This window comes from Tamandua tetradactyla, chromosome 5, assembly GCF_023851605.1.
Source record: "Tamandua tetradactyla isolate mTamTet1 chromosome 5, mTamTet1.pri, whole genome shotgun sequence".
Classification (NCBI taxonomy): Eukaryota; Metazoa; Chordata; class Mammalia; order Pilosa; family Myrmecophagidae; genus Tamandua; species Tamandua tetradactyla.
In genome coordinates this window covers 47,929,095-47,943,890 of record NC_135331.1, presented here as the reverse complement: position 1 = coordinate 47,943,890, position 14,796 = coordinate 47,929,095, and the positions used below count along the sequence as shown (strand labels likewise).

Below are 14,796 nucleotides of genomic sequence, written 5' to 3'. Positions count from 1 at the left end.
GTCAGCATAACAGATTCAGTATATGGGCCCATCCTGTACTCTGATGATACAGCATACCCCACAGCTTTTGATTCTCTTGTATTTTAGGAATTTGGGGCAGTCACTCAACCCATAAGTGAGATGCTTGTCTTCAAAATTTGATAAATATCTCAAGGCATCATGCACCTGGCCCAATCCACCTCACCCATGATAACTGTATTAACTCACTGAATATGAAACACAGAAACACAAATAGTTTTGAGTTTTTCTTTAAAAATGACATTTGTATTAAAAGTCTTAAAATGAAGAGACAATGATTAAACGCATGTCTGGAATTAAAAATTACAGTTAGAATTCTCTTGATACAGCACAACAGTACAATTTTGCTCTTTGCTTCCGTAGGAACACCTTATAACAGAAAACCAAAAAAAACAAAAAACAAAAAAAAAATTATAAAACAATATAAAAGGGGAGCTAAATATCTTAAAAATTGAACAAAATGAAGCAAGAAATGACAAAAACAAAAAACCCAAACATTGCAAGACATGGAAATTACATTTGAAAGTCTGGAAATAATGAAGAAATTCACTGAACAGCAGGCCCTATTGTCTTGGCTTGTTCAGGCAGATTACTGAAAGGAAACTGGGAAGGGGTTTGGGGAATATCAAGATTCTAGAATATGGTGGGAAGTTCACAGGTTGGCACCGGCTGGAACAGCTGAGTTTGGAAGGCACTCTGCAGACACAGGGGTGCTGGGGGCCCTGAATCACATTTAGGAAGTCTTTGTACTGTATTTTAAAGAGTTAGTCATCAAAATCTGTTACTGCCAACCAAAAAAAAAAAAAAACTAAACTTAAAAATAAACACACAATATTACACAAAAAAATGTGCAGATCTGTAACATTTTTTTCACAGCTGATTTAAAAAAAAACAAAAAAACAAAACTACCATTCTCCCCCAGACTCCCCTTTAATACAGTAGGTAAACAAAATATAATTTTTTTTTTCCACAAATATCAGCAGACACTTTCTGGCACCCCCACACCGTATTGGCATCAGAGTTAACAGTCCCAGTTCAGATGTGCAATACTTCAGATTGGATACACTGTAACAAGAATCCAACTTTGCATAGACATCCTTAGAATCGCAATCAGTCACGGGATTGCCCTTCCAAGCTGGCAGAAAAGGAACCCCATCTTAATTTCCACCTACTCCTGGAAAACAAGGAAAAAAAAAAAAGCAAAAGTTTCTTCTCTCTTTCTGCTCCTTCACTTGGTTCTCCCGGACTTCCTTCCATGTATTTAAAACTTGGAACTACAAAAACGGTTGTTGCCAAAAAAGAAAAAAAAGAAAGACCTCTCTTTCCTCCATTCGCCCCCTCTTCTTCCCTTCTTTCCCCCCACCCCAACCCCTAATTTTTTTTTTCCAGGCCGAAACTTTTGCTTGCCGGGTGTCAAGCCGCCAATACAGCGCCCTAACGGCTACTTAAACGGGGAAATATGCGTCAATCAAAATCAATGAGAAACGTACATGCTGCAAAGAGCCACATTTCCAACAGGGTTTCGGATGGTCAGGACGGGTCACCCCCGCCACCTCGGGGAGGAGGCAGGGGACGTCGGCAGCGGAGGCCGGTCGGGCTCCCGCGCCATCTCCGCCAATGCAAAGTCGTCTCCAATCTCAAAGCAAGAAGAGAAATCACATTTAAGAGAGTCGGGTGCTTTTGGCTTTTGTGCGCAGAGCGCGGCCGGCGCACAGCGGCCGCCGGCGCCTCAGAGGATCACGCAGGCCGAGCAGCAGCCCTCGTCGCCGTTGGGCTGAGCCGCGTAGTTCATCTGCCGCACGATCTCGGCGAACAGCTCGTCCACCGAGGCTTTGTTTTTGGCCGACGTCTCCATGAAGGGGCAGCTCCACTCCTCGGCCAGGGCCTTGCCCTCCCCGTAAGAGACCTCGCGCTCGCCCTCCAGGTCCACCTTGTTGCCCACCAGGATCATGGGCACGCGCTCGTACCGCTTCACGCGGATGATCTGGTCCCGCATGGGCTTGATGTCCTGGAAGCTCTGCTGGTTGACGAGGCTGTAGACGAGGATGAAGCCCTGGCCGTTCTTGATGTACAGGTCCCGCATGGAGGCGAACTGCTCCGTGCCCGCAGTGTCCAGAATCTCCAGCACCGACGGCGACGAGTCCACCTCAATCTCCTTGCGGTAGAAGTCCTCGATGGTCGGGTCGTACTTCTCGATGAAGGAACCCGTCACGAACTGCACGGTGAGCGCGGACTTGCCCACGCCGCCCGAGCCCAGCACCACCACTTTGTACTCTCTCATGGCTCCGTCAGCGCTCTCGCCGCTCCTGCCGCGGCCCCGTCGGGGCTGCGAGCCTGGGGAAGGTTGGGCTTGGCGGCCGGACTTCTCCCCTTCTTCGGGTCCGCAGGAAAAAACCAGGAGAGAGTGGCCGGGGAGTGCAGGACGCAGTTATCACAAAGCCGGGGCCGGGCGCCCGGCCGACCCGCGGCGGCGGCGGCGACGCGTCCCAGGGGCGCGGGTCCAGGGCCCCGCAGTAACCCGCAGCAGCAGCCCGGCCGGGCGGCGCACCGGGAGGACAATGCCAGCAGCCTGTGCGCGGCGACGGCTGGAGCTCTTCGCCGCTGCAGCCCGGGAGGGCGGGGAGGAGGTGGCGGCGGCGGCGAGCTGCGGAGGCGGCTGCTAATTGAGCGCCGGCCGCGGACGCGCGTGGCATGAGTCCCCGCGGAGCGTGTGCCCACCGCTGCGGCCCATCGCGCTCTCCCTCGCTGCCTCCGCGGGGCGAGGGCTTCCTACTCGCCGCGCGCAGCCCGGCCCTCCCCGCCCGGGCGAGCATGCCCAGTGCGCCACCGCCCGCGCCCATCCGAGTCACAGTTCCGGGTTTTCCGCGAGGCCTGGGAGGGACCGGGCGGAGGGCGGGGCTCGCGATTTAAGTCTAGGAGGAGCGGATTTGGGAGCGGCGCGCGGCTGGTAACTAAACTCGAAATGCGTGCATTTGTGCGTCTGGATCAAGTGGGAGAGGATGAGGTGGGGGTCGGCTCAAACGGGAAAATGGGGCAACTTTTTTGTACCGCTCTGGGGTTTGTGTACAAGAGCGGTGCATCTACAGAAAGCGCGTGGGCCGCCCCGGGGTGGGGTGTCTGGGGTTTTGCAAACTCCGGGGTTTTCAGGGGCCCACGGACTCCACGCCTCAAGCCCCGGCGGATTTGAGTCTCAGGTTCGGAGACCCAAAGGGCGTTTTGGTGCGGTGGAACGCATGGGAGGCGCGCGTAAAAACGCAGCTCCACCTTCTCTAGCTGACCCTTCCCACACTTTATCTCCTGGACAAAGGAAACGGGAAAACTGGGCTGAGAAACTGTTCCGACGAGGAAAGGTTGGGGTGGGGGGGGCGGGAATTGGATAGTACTCTCTGGACCCCTACTCTCTCCCAGCAGGGACTTGACGGGTCCCACCCACCTCCTTCTCGGCTGTGACCAAAACCCGGAAACCCGAAATACATCCCAATCCAGAAGTCGCGGCGATGCTCCCTGCCGCTCTGGGCATGCTCAGTCGGCCGAGCAGATTTTGGGTCCTGAAAGTGGGAAGCTTTTGCATCACACGCCCACACTCCGGCTCAAATTACCTCTTCCAGAATTCGGTACCCATTGGTCCCGGGGCGCAGGTCTCACACCCCCAAATTTTCTCCCATTGGCTGCCGCCAAGATTTTATCAGTTTGGGGTGCTTCATTGGCTAAAAAGTAGCCTCCGCTTGTGATTGGTTATTTATAGAGATTGAGTTGGGAGGCGGAGGCACAGCTGTTCTTTCTCCGCGGCTCCCCCGCCCCCTTCCTCCCACTTCCCCAACCCAGTCGTTTTGAAGCTGAGAGTGAAAAAAAAAATAGAGGAATTTAGGCGGAGAGCTCAGAACTAAATATAGTCCTTTGTTGGTGTTTTCGAGCGAGTCTGGCTTCTCGGTGCCCAGTCACGACTGTCCCTTAGGCGAGTAAGTCAGAAAGGACTGATTATAGTTCTTGGACACCAAGTTTTTTTGCAGGGACGGGACAGGAGCAAGGGTGAAGAAATGGGCCACTTGGAATTAGGTTCGCCTGGAGTGGGTGGGGGGAATGCCCAGGCTTGCTTCTTGAAAAACGTCTTCGCTTTCCAGATGGACAATCGCTAGGCTTGGCTCGGCTCACACTCACGGGAGGTGCGAGGGAGATGCCTCGACTTGATCCGTGTCTCTCTCCTTCCTCCGAGAGGAGAGATGTCGAGACCTGTCTGAAGACATTGAAGGCAGCGTGAGCCCGAGGGTGGAGGGGGTGGGGACGGGACCGAGCAGCGTCAACCCTGACTCGGTGGCTTACCTTTTTAAATCGATGCCACTTCCCACTGGTTTAACCTTCAGCATTGGAGGGATGAACCAGCATAAACTGCAGATGCCAATACTTGGTTTCAGTTCCTAGTCCCGTCGTGACTCACAGCCACTTTTGCGAGTTAACTCAAGACCTCTGGCTGTAACTCCTAACAGGAGTCTGCAAGCTGGTAAAGTGCTTGGGCGCAGGACCAAGTGGGAAGTGGGCAACAGCTTCTGTCTCGGGCCGGCTGGATGGTGTCGACCCCTACGCCTGGCTCCTCTATTTAGTGGAGAGAGGAATTGCACCGTCCCTATTAGAGGGCTTGGATATACTTATTCTTATATAATTCTCCAGAAAAGCCTTTCTGAGACAAATTCGCCTAACACAGCTGTAGAGAACCCAGCAACGTTTCTCCAGCATCTCCACGCACCTACCATCTCATTTTCACTTCATAATAATGATTATTACACCTGTCTTAAAGTTGAGGCAACTGAGACCATGAGATGTTTAGTAACTTACCTGAGATTGCCTAGCTAGGGAGTGGATGAGCTAAGATCCCAGGTGTTTGGCTGCAGCGCCTGGTCTCTAATGTTTGGTTGTACTGCCTTAGCACAAGAAAGTTCCCGGATTTTCTTTTCCGAGGTTGAATTTAACAGGCAGTGCAATCATACCTGTTCGATCCCAAGTAACAGGGACCATCTGGTCAAGGTGATGGTCTACGTGGAGAACGCGCTTCTAAACCATGATCTAGGTAGCTGGATCTCTGGAATCCTCTGCATATGATGACAAACTCACAATCGAGGCTAGCTCAGGCCTCTGTACTCACCTGTGTCCCAGGAATGGCTTTTTGTTGGGGTTTGGACAGTTCTTGGACTGTAGACTGAGGTGTGTAATCCCAGGCCTTTGGGCGCCTCCTTTTGCTGTCAGTTATAAGGGTCAGTTAGGGTCAGCGTTCCCTTCCCTGCCACCTTCCAGCCTGGAGAATTCCTAATTCACACCTGGCCTTCCAGATCCTTGCGAAGAGGTATTTATTTGTCATAGTGGGAGAGGCATTTATTTCTCAAGGTTGGAGAATAGACTATATTTTAACAGTTTGTTAGCTTGATTTATAACTTAAATATTTAGATTCATGCTCTGGGCCTCTGTTTGTACTCTTGCCCACAAATGTTGGGTGTGGTTCTGGGTCTGATAAAGTAGAAAAGCTTTCTCCTTATAGGTCTAGTATCTAATCCGAAGTATTGGATATTAATCATTATCTCTGGGGCCTTAGGCAAGTCCCTTAAACTCTCCTGTGCTTGATTTCCTTATCTATAAAATGGCGATGAAAAGTTGCGCTATCCACCCAGGTAGGTGAGGTTCCTTGAGGAAATCTGTTGACCTTGTCCCGCATTTAGTGGGGAGAACTGAGATCCAGGTAGATAGATGACTTGGGCAAATTAATGGGAGTGTGAGAATTAGAGCCCTGCCATCCTGGCCGCCCTTTCCATGCTGCCAGTGTGTCCTTAGTGATAAAAACTGACAACCAATGAGAGAATAGTTGGGAACGTGCTTTTAAAAGCTGAAGAGCAGGGTGCATGGGTGGTTCAGTGATAGAATGCTCCCCTTTCATGTGGGAGATTGGGCTTCGATTCCCAAACCATGCACTCAAAAAAAAAAAGCTGAAGAGGAAACTATACCCAGAATAACTGGTAACCATGCAGATGGATATTATTGAACCTTGGTGGCCTCACCAAGACATGGAAGAGGCTACAATTTGAATAAACAATATGATCCGTGCCTTAGAATTTCTATTAAGGATTCTTCAATAGCAATTTTTATTACACTCAGATGGTCTCCCACAGAAAATTTTGCACTGGGGCTTTGGGATCCAGAATGAAGCAATAAAAATTGCTTATACACAGATTTTTCTTTGCTGATGCATGGGTTTTTAAGAGGGTCACTTCCTCCTATGAAATCTGTTAGGAGTTTTTGTGTACCCCTCTATGGCATCCTGTAACATAATTATTTACAAGTGTATGTCTTGTCATCCTAAGCACCGTGTGAATTCTTTGAGGGCAGAGTCCATGTCTGGTTGATCTCTGGAGCTGCATCTGTCCCTCGTGGTACCAACTTCTGGGCCATTTATGGGAAATCTTTAGTAAATAGTTCTTGATGAGTTTTGGAATGATATTTTGTTCCTTTTCAAAACTCTGTGGGAAAAGTACGTTAAACATATTAATCTTTACTGAAACAGCATTTCTTGGATCCTTAGAAAAACACCTACCAAAGTTTCAGTCTCCTAGAGTCATTAAGATGTGAGAATAATCAAAGTCTATAACCCTATTTGGATAGAAACACTAAATCAGAGTTATCTAGAGGGAAGACACCAACTCATCCCATGGATAAACCCTTTCTCTGAAAAAGACAGCATTTGGAGATAACATGAAAAGGCATTTCTGGAAAACAATCGAAATAAAAGCTACTAGGTAATAACTGCTTAACCTTTGATACTGAATTGCGTAAACAGGGGCTTGGTGCCTGAACTTTGCTCACACTGATGAGCTCCTTCTATGACATAGGGATTGGGCCTTCAAAGAATGAAAAGGTTGTTCAAACTTGAATCTTTCAAGTCCCAAAGAAAATAAGAATGCACCTGTCCTCTTCATTTATACATACTAACTAGAGGCTTACTTCATAGTACTGGTAGTTTTAGCTAGTGCCACAAGTAATTCTAAACACATGCTACTAATTTTGAAAACTTCAAAGGCAAATTGATAGTGTCTATATATCATAATGTTGAAATATAAGATTAAATGTGCCTAGCGAATTTCTCAATAAATATTTATTAACTGAATGTATTAAAGCATAGTCATGTATCCACTAGCATGTTTAGGATATTTTATTTTATCAATGATTATTTTTAAATAGCCTCCGTTAATGCCTTAAAAAATATTTTGTAAGTCATCCAAACCATCATTATTTCATACTATTCATACTTTTCATATTACACTTTGGGTAGGCTGCTTAGAAGACAAATGACGTACTACTTATGATGGAATTTTTCCAACTTTGTCTTTATATCTTAAAAAATGTCCTAAAACCCTAGCATGGTAGCTAAAGGGAAACGAATGGCTAAATTTTATAATTTAAATGTCTGCCCATATCACTTGAACTCTGATTGGTTTCATGTTCCTACCTTACGCCTGAAAGGTATGTGTGTAGGGAAGTCTTAAATTTTAAATTAAATGATTTCTTAAGACCATTCAAACTTTCCACAGACTTTTTTTTTTTTGCCTGGGCAGGCACCGGAAATCGAACCCAGATCTCCAGCATGGCAGGTAAGAACTCTGCCTGCTGAGCCACAGTGGCCTGCCTTCACAAACTTTTTGATAAGCCAAAGCAAAGAAATAGATTTGATTCTCAGAGGAGAATCAAAATAGCTAATGTCTCAAGGCTATTGTTGATCAGTTTAATATTGAATAACTATATTCAATAATATAGTTATATCAGCACATGCATTGATTAATATAGGATTTTTGTTTGTTTGTTTTTGGCATGAATAATATATCAGCACATGCATTGATTAATGTAGGGTTTTTGTTTGTTTGTTTGTTTGTTTTTGGCATGGGCAGGCACCCGGAATCAAACCCAGATCTCTGGCATGGCAGGTGAGAACACTGTCTGCTGAGCCACCGTGGCCTGCCCTACAGTGTTATTTTTGATAATGAACACAAATCACATGTCCACAAAGAAGTTACCCTTGCTGATGTGCCTTCTGTATTAGATCACAGATTCACTCTACACCCTGATCTGTAAAAGAAGTAAACAGCTTACTTACAGCACCACTTTTATATAATGGATGTATTTTCATTCGAGAGAAAGTTTTAAAATATTTCACTGATCCTGGTTATTTTTTCAGTTGAAAGCTTAATTTCAAATCTCAGTCTAAGATTCGTCTCCTTAGAACTTCTGTTCTAGAGAACCAAATTCAACTGGGGAATGGGAGACTTTCTGAGTTCCATTGAAAATAGTTTTTCTCTCATTTTCTTTTTTCTCACCAACCACTGCATAGGACCCCCCTTTTCTGCAGTGGCAATAATCCTCTATTTCCCTAGATACACAATAGAAGCCTATCACCTCTTCTGCAGCAGTGGTTCCAGATTTTAGGAGTTTGATGAAGAAGAGAATGAGACTATACTGGAGGAAAGGAAGTTTCCTTTACTAAGCAATCTTCTACAAGAGTTTGGTTCAAGGAATCTGCCTAAGGGGGTTCTGTTTCACTTGGCTGTTAGGCAATTCTAGCAATCTGGAGATCGAGAAAAAGAATATGTGAATGTTGGCTTAAGCAGATACACAAAACTGTAGAATTCAGTCTATTTAAATAATTCTGCGATTGTTATATTCAATTCTGTCATGAGTGTTTGTAACTCTTGAAGTGTTTTTGTTTTTTTTTAAATCTGTTTTAAAACTTACATGTAAAAGAAAGATTACTATTCACTTTTGGGATATGGCCATATTACCCCAAAATATGAAAACTTTGTCCTTGCTATAAAGTAATTTCTATGCTAAAAAATACCTTATTTCACTGCAGAATATAATTTTTTGGAATTAAAAAGAGTGATCTTGGGGAACTAGCCAAATATTTCTGTTTCACATAAATTAAGTATTCTAAGCCAGAATTTGGCAATTTCTTCCTTTCTTTCTTCCTTCCTCCCTTCCTGCCTGCCTTCTTTCTTTCTTTTTTTTTCTGTAAAGATCCAAATAGCGGATATTTTAAGCTTTGTGAGCCAAAAGATCTCTGTTGAACTATTTAAATCTGCCAATGTCGTGTGAAAGCAGCCATTTTCAATTCATAAATGAATGGTTATGGCTACATCCCAACAAAACTTTATTTACAGAAACACATGCTGGCCTGCACTTGGCTAGGAGGCCCATTGGTTCCCAATCCCTTTTCTAAACCATGTATTGACATATCATTTATTGTTGGAAGTCAAAAAGTTCTTTAATCAAAATGTATTACTAATTTGCCATTAGAACCATAATTCTTGCCCATAAGCTATAGTAAAATAGTAGCTATGTATCAACAGGTATAACTATAATTCTGTATATAATTTATGAAATGTTCAGTTTGCTGTATTTACACAAATAATGTAATTTTTTTCTCAGTAGTTAAAGCATCAGTCCCATTTTTATTGGATTTCTGACTTTTCTCACTGATTTGTAATTTCTAATGATTATGTATCATGTTTATGTTGTGTTATATATAAAGCTATTAGCCCTCTATCAAACATCTGTCTTGAAAATAATTTTATCAGTTTATAATTAGTCTTTTATTTTGTTCGGGCTTTCTGTTGTCCACTGATATTTTAAAATATTACTATTTTTAATTTAACTGTTTCTTGATGGCAGCTGCATTTCATGCCACAAAGAGAAAAGTTCCCACACTCCAAAACATTTTATATAACTCATATTTTCTTCTAGCACTGTTATAGCTTTATTTCTTGTTTACATTTTGGCTCTGCAACTGAAAGGGGAGCGTCAGGAAAGAGGAGAAATTGAAATCCAAGCATGAGGGTGTCAGCAGAATACAAGTTCCTGATGAGAGGGGAGAAGAGGAATCTGAGAACTTTGGTGGAAAGTCTGGGGAGGCATCCTGCCTCTCCATCAGAAAAGAAGAACCAAGGGAACTAAAACCTGGAGCTGAGAATTGTTGATGAGTTCAAGCTGCAAATAACCTTCTCTCCATAAATAAAGCTAGTAAGGCACCTGCTGACAGAACGGAGGCCAGGTGTGGCATCTGAGTAGAAATGAAACTGTTTCTAATTGTAACTGTGCCCCATGCAGCAAGAAGTTGCTAGGCTGCTAAATTTGGGTTATATGAACTTGTGAAGATGGCAATTCAGCTTTTTTTTTTAATTGAAAAGGATATCGATAATTCCCTTAAAGTATGTATTTCCCATATGTTCATACCCTTATTGAAAATATGCACACAAACTTGTGACTCATGTAATTAAAAATTCCATTACTAATGGGAAATTAAATGAACTCAGTAAAGCTCTCTTAATAGTCTCTTGAGTCTCTCTTTTTGCTGCATTCTAGAACTACAATAAAACCTTGACTCCCTAGACTTTCAGAATGAGTCATTTGAATAGCTGAATATTTGTCTGGAAAATTTTGTTATTATATAGAGTGTTCTTTCACAATAAGAAAAAATGTTTTTATTATTTTCATTAGTGGAGTGCACATTTACTGTAATAAATTTGGAATGTATAGAAAAGCAGAAAGAATAAACTAGAAAGAAAAAAAAAAACGACTACCCAAACATAAGAATTTAGCATTTTCTTTAATAGTCTTCTTGTCTTTTTATCATAGCAGTATTTTAAATACTCCACTACTTTTAGTTTTCTCATAAATTGAACCGTAAGTCAAAAATCCCGTTTTGACTTACGGTTCAATTTAGGCCTCAGCTGTTCTATCACATCAAGAAATAAAAAGTTGAATAAGATACATCTCTTAAGTGACTGTTGAGGAAGAATTTGTATCTCTGATGCTGAAGTTACCGCAATGCCACAGAGTTGAAAAGTTGCACAAGGTGTTGATTTCTTGACAAAATCCCTGGTTTGGGGTTGTTTGTCTGTTTTTCCCAAAGGTGGAATGTGGCATGTTCCGGTTCGTGACCTCTTGGGCAAGAGAACATAACTGCCTTTCTGCACAATTAAGCAGTGACTAAAGGGCTTCAGCTGCATTCCCCCAATGGGTTTTTCACTCACCAGAAATTATCTTCCTCTTAGCTGCAAACAGTGCCCTTTGATGTGTCTGCACCATTCAAAGCACAACATGGCTTCTGCATCACAATAACACATTTGTGGTCTCTGTGTCAGTTTGCACCCAGGCTTCTATCTCATATGCCCCAAGTTCTTTCTTGAGACTTTATAGAAATCTACCCCTCACCCTTTCCAGAATGTGTCCTAACCTGCTTGGGAAATGGCTTTCTTAACACTGAAAACTCTTTATCCGGGGCGGGGGAGGGGGGGAGAAGATACTTTTGCTGACATGGTTTCAGGCAAAAATTTTCTCTCAACCGTTCTCAGGATTTGATTTGAATAGAATAGCAGGTGCAAGCAATATTTGAAATTGTATGTTCAATGTAATAATGGAATGAAAATTCCTGACTATTGCATGCCTGATAAATCTACTTTCTCGTTAAGCTTTGTATGCAATGAAATTTCCTATCTTGAATAACACTTTTTCTATAGGCTGGCCCAGGAAGTTAATATTCGGTGGCTGGAAGATAGAAATAATGTTCATAGATACCACTAAATTTCCTCTGACAGAGCTGAATAATTGTATGAAACTAGAATAGATTTGTTACGCTCAGGTAAGCCTGTGATTCTGAAAAGACCCCTCATTAAATATAAATAAAATTGGTGGTGGTGGTTGGGGGATGGTAATTAGGGGAGACGAGAGATGATCTGGTTTTTCAAGCATTATTTGGACTATGTCAACAGGTGACGCTCTAGGATGCTCTAGCACCATGTAATTTCTCAAATATTAAACTGTCAGCCTCTTCTTATTTTGTTAATTCATGTAAACTTTTATTAGGATATAAAACTCCAAGCTAAATTAGACCAATTTCATACAACTTTTATGTAGTAAGAATACCAGCTAAAGCCTAAGCTTATTTTATTCTAAGATGCAGGCAGGCCAGGGAAGGAAGATCCAGGACCAGTAAATCGAGCCAGTAAATGCACCATTGTGTAAGGGACCAAGTAACCACTTGTTTGCTAAGAGAAGCGATGGCTGAGGCTCATAAGCGTGTGTTAAGGGCAGCAGAAATCATCAAAAGGAAAGGGAGATGTCTGTCCAATATAGGGTTTACGTCTCAGATTACCCTTTGGGGCTGCCCCAGTGAAACTACCTAGAGGAAAGAGATTACAGTAGAATCACAAGGCCTCTGGGCCATCAAGATTTCAAGGTGCAACAGGGTATCTTGTGAGACCCACGAGACCTACCTGCAACTTTGGTGGTTTCAGCAGCAGCAAGGGTCCTGGGACGGAACCCCCACACCCCGTACACAACAGGCAGCCTCTTCAATGGATATCACCAGTGGACCAGTCACTTAGGGCATTGGCAACCCCAGGAATGACCTCAATATAATGAGCTGAGGCAGGAGCAGCAGACAAGAGTCCAATCTATAGAGCAGCCAGGGGTGCCACACAAGGAAAGGAAAAGAGAGATCCTAAGGACTCTCAGGGCTATTTGGGAGGAATTGAAGAAGTTTGAACTTCTAATCCTATTATTACAGACTTAGGAAAAAAGTAACCACAACAACAGCAATAATGATGTTGCAGTATGTGATTTTTGTTGTCTTCCCCTCAGCTGGTATAATGGAGGAAAATAGGTTGCATGGGAAACTGTTTAGAAATGAGCTATCTTAAAAAGCCAAAAAGTTTTCTGACAACCGCATCATTCTCCCAGGGTTTGCTGACTTTTTAAGAACTTGTAAACTTACCTCACACAGAAAGATTTAGAAATAGTTATGACAGTATTTAAGAGGAAATCCTACTAAGGGGTGATGTGGCTAAACAAATAAAGGTTAGTTCTCATATAATGAGTCCGGAATTGGAACACTTCTGGCTTTTGGTTCAGCAGCTCAGTGAAGAGAAATGAAGTCCCCGAAATCATGGCAACTTTGTGGCAGGAGGAAAGTGAGGCAGGCAGGGAGGGGCGAAGATACACAAGCTTGGCCTTCCGTTTTATCAAGCAAATGAAAGCTCCAGGAGAGTTTCAGTTATATTTCTTAGGCCAGAACTCTAGCTGCAAGGTAGTCTGGGAAAATTTATTTTTTAACTTTCCCAGCGTCTATAGTGGTGGGAGGTAAGACAGAAATAAATGAGGAATGGGATTGCATGAATCAGCCTACACTGTCTGCCCCAAACACCAAATCACCCTTCAGAAACTCAAGATTTTGTGGTCAATTGAATTTTCACATAAATGTTTTCATGCCTTTTAATAACTATTGAGTGAGAGATAGGTACAATCTTTTCATTGAAAATCACATTTTAAAAACCTTATTTATTTTCAAATTTGGCAGTATATATGAAGTTTTGTTTAACCCATCTTTCTTTTTAAAATATTTTTATTGAGAAATATCCACACACATACAGACTAACCATCTTATACAATCAATCATATCCTCACATATTTGTGTACTCTTCACCACGATCATTTTTAGAACATTTGCATTACCCCCAAAATTTGTTTTAAACATAAATCTTCCAACAAGTTGACTTTTTTTACATGCTTGTCTCATGATGTCCAACAACGCATACAAAGTAGAAAGAACACTGGATTTTTAGTCTGACTTACTCCCAAGTTGTGGCTCAGTCACTTTCTAACTATACAACTTAGGGAAATGTATTTCATTTCTGTGGTAGCCAACCTCCAGGATGACCCCCACCATGCCCACCTTGTGGGATTCATGTGCCTAGATAGTCCTTTCCCAGGAGAACATGGCAGAAGTGATAGTATATCCCTTCCAAGATTGAGTTATTAAAGACCACAGGATCTGTCTTAGACTCTACTCTCTCTTGAGTTTCTTGCTCTGGAGAAAAACAGCCACCATATCTTCAAGGCACTCTAGTGATCCTATGAAAAGGCCCAAGTGCTGAGAAGTTCCTTACTCCAACCTGTCTGCAAGTAACTGGAGCCTGTCAACAACCAAGAGAGTAATGCATAAGCTTGAACTTGGCTATCCCTGCAACACTTTGAATGCAACATCAGGAAAGACCCTGAGTTGGATCGCTGCAGCTAATGAGCTCCTGAATTTCTGATCCTCAGAAACTGGGTGAGATAATGAGTGTTTGTGTTTAAAGCTATTAAGATTTTGGAGTCATTTGCTATACAGTAATAGATAATGATTGCAACTTCTATAAACTTCAATGTCTTCCTCTGCCAACAGTTGGGGAAGGAGTATAAATGGTGGTTGAGAGGATAATGAGATAATGTGTGTGAAATCCTCCAATGCAGTGCCTGCAACAGAAGGGCGTAGAAAATATTATTTTAACAAATATTATTTGTTCATGATCACTTTCACTTGCTCCTTTTCAGAATTCCTCTTTTATTTAAGATTAGCATAACTTTAAAATAACATATCTTTAACTTTGCTTTTTGTTCATCTGTGTGCTAGAGCCCAGTTGGCTCTGTAGCATTGTCTCAGCACTCTACTGCACCGGGCTGGTTTTGTTGGTTAAGGTCACTTGTGTTTAATAATGAATATCCTTCCTAGAATGCATAAATGTAATGTCTCATAGGTCTTTAATATGCTACCAACTCAATAAAACATGACCCTATTGATATAGATGGGGTCTGTCTTCCACCAGAAGGCCTTGAGTGATTCTTACATGCCCCGCACAGGAAATTCAGCTGTTACTGAGCTTCTGGTGTAGGGAGCATGGTGAAGGTGACGGTCTGCCCCAAATTCTGTTT

At 43.1% G+C, this 14,796-nt stretch overlaps 1 protein-coding gene and 1 long non-coding RNA gene across 2 annotated transcripts; one reads left to right on the top strand and one right to left on the bottom strand.

Moving 5' to 3' along the window:
• Positions 1-235: 235 nt before the first annotated feature.
• RAP2B (RAP2B, member of RAS oncogene family) lies at positions 236-2,479 on the bottom strand. The gene has a single exon (XM_077160828.1). The coding sequence runs from the start codon at positions 2,297-2,299 to the stop codon at positions 1,748-1,750; it is 552 nt and encodes a 183-aa protein (XP_077016943.1). The 5' UTR covers positions 2,300-2,479; the 3' UTR covers positions 236-1,747.
• Positions 2,480-2,953: 474 nt separating this feature from the next.
• On the top strand, positions 2,954-10,372 carry LOC143684129 (uncharacterized). The gene is made up of 2 exons (XR_013175859.1): positions 2,954-3,022; positions 6,661-10,372. It is a non-coding gene; the product is annotated as an uncharacterized LOC143684129 (long non-coding RNA).
• Positions 10,373-14,796: the final 4,424 nt, after the last annotated feature.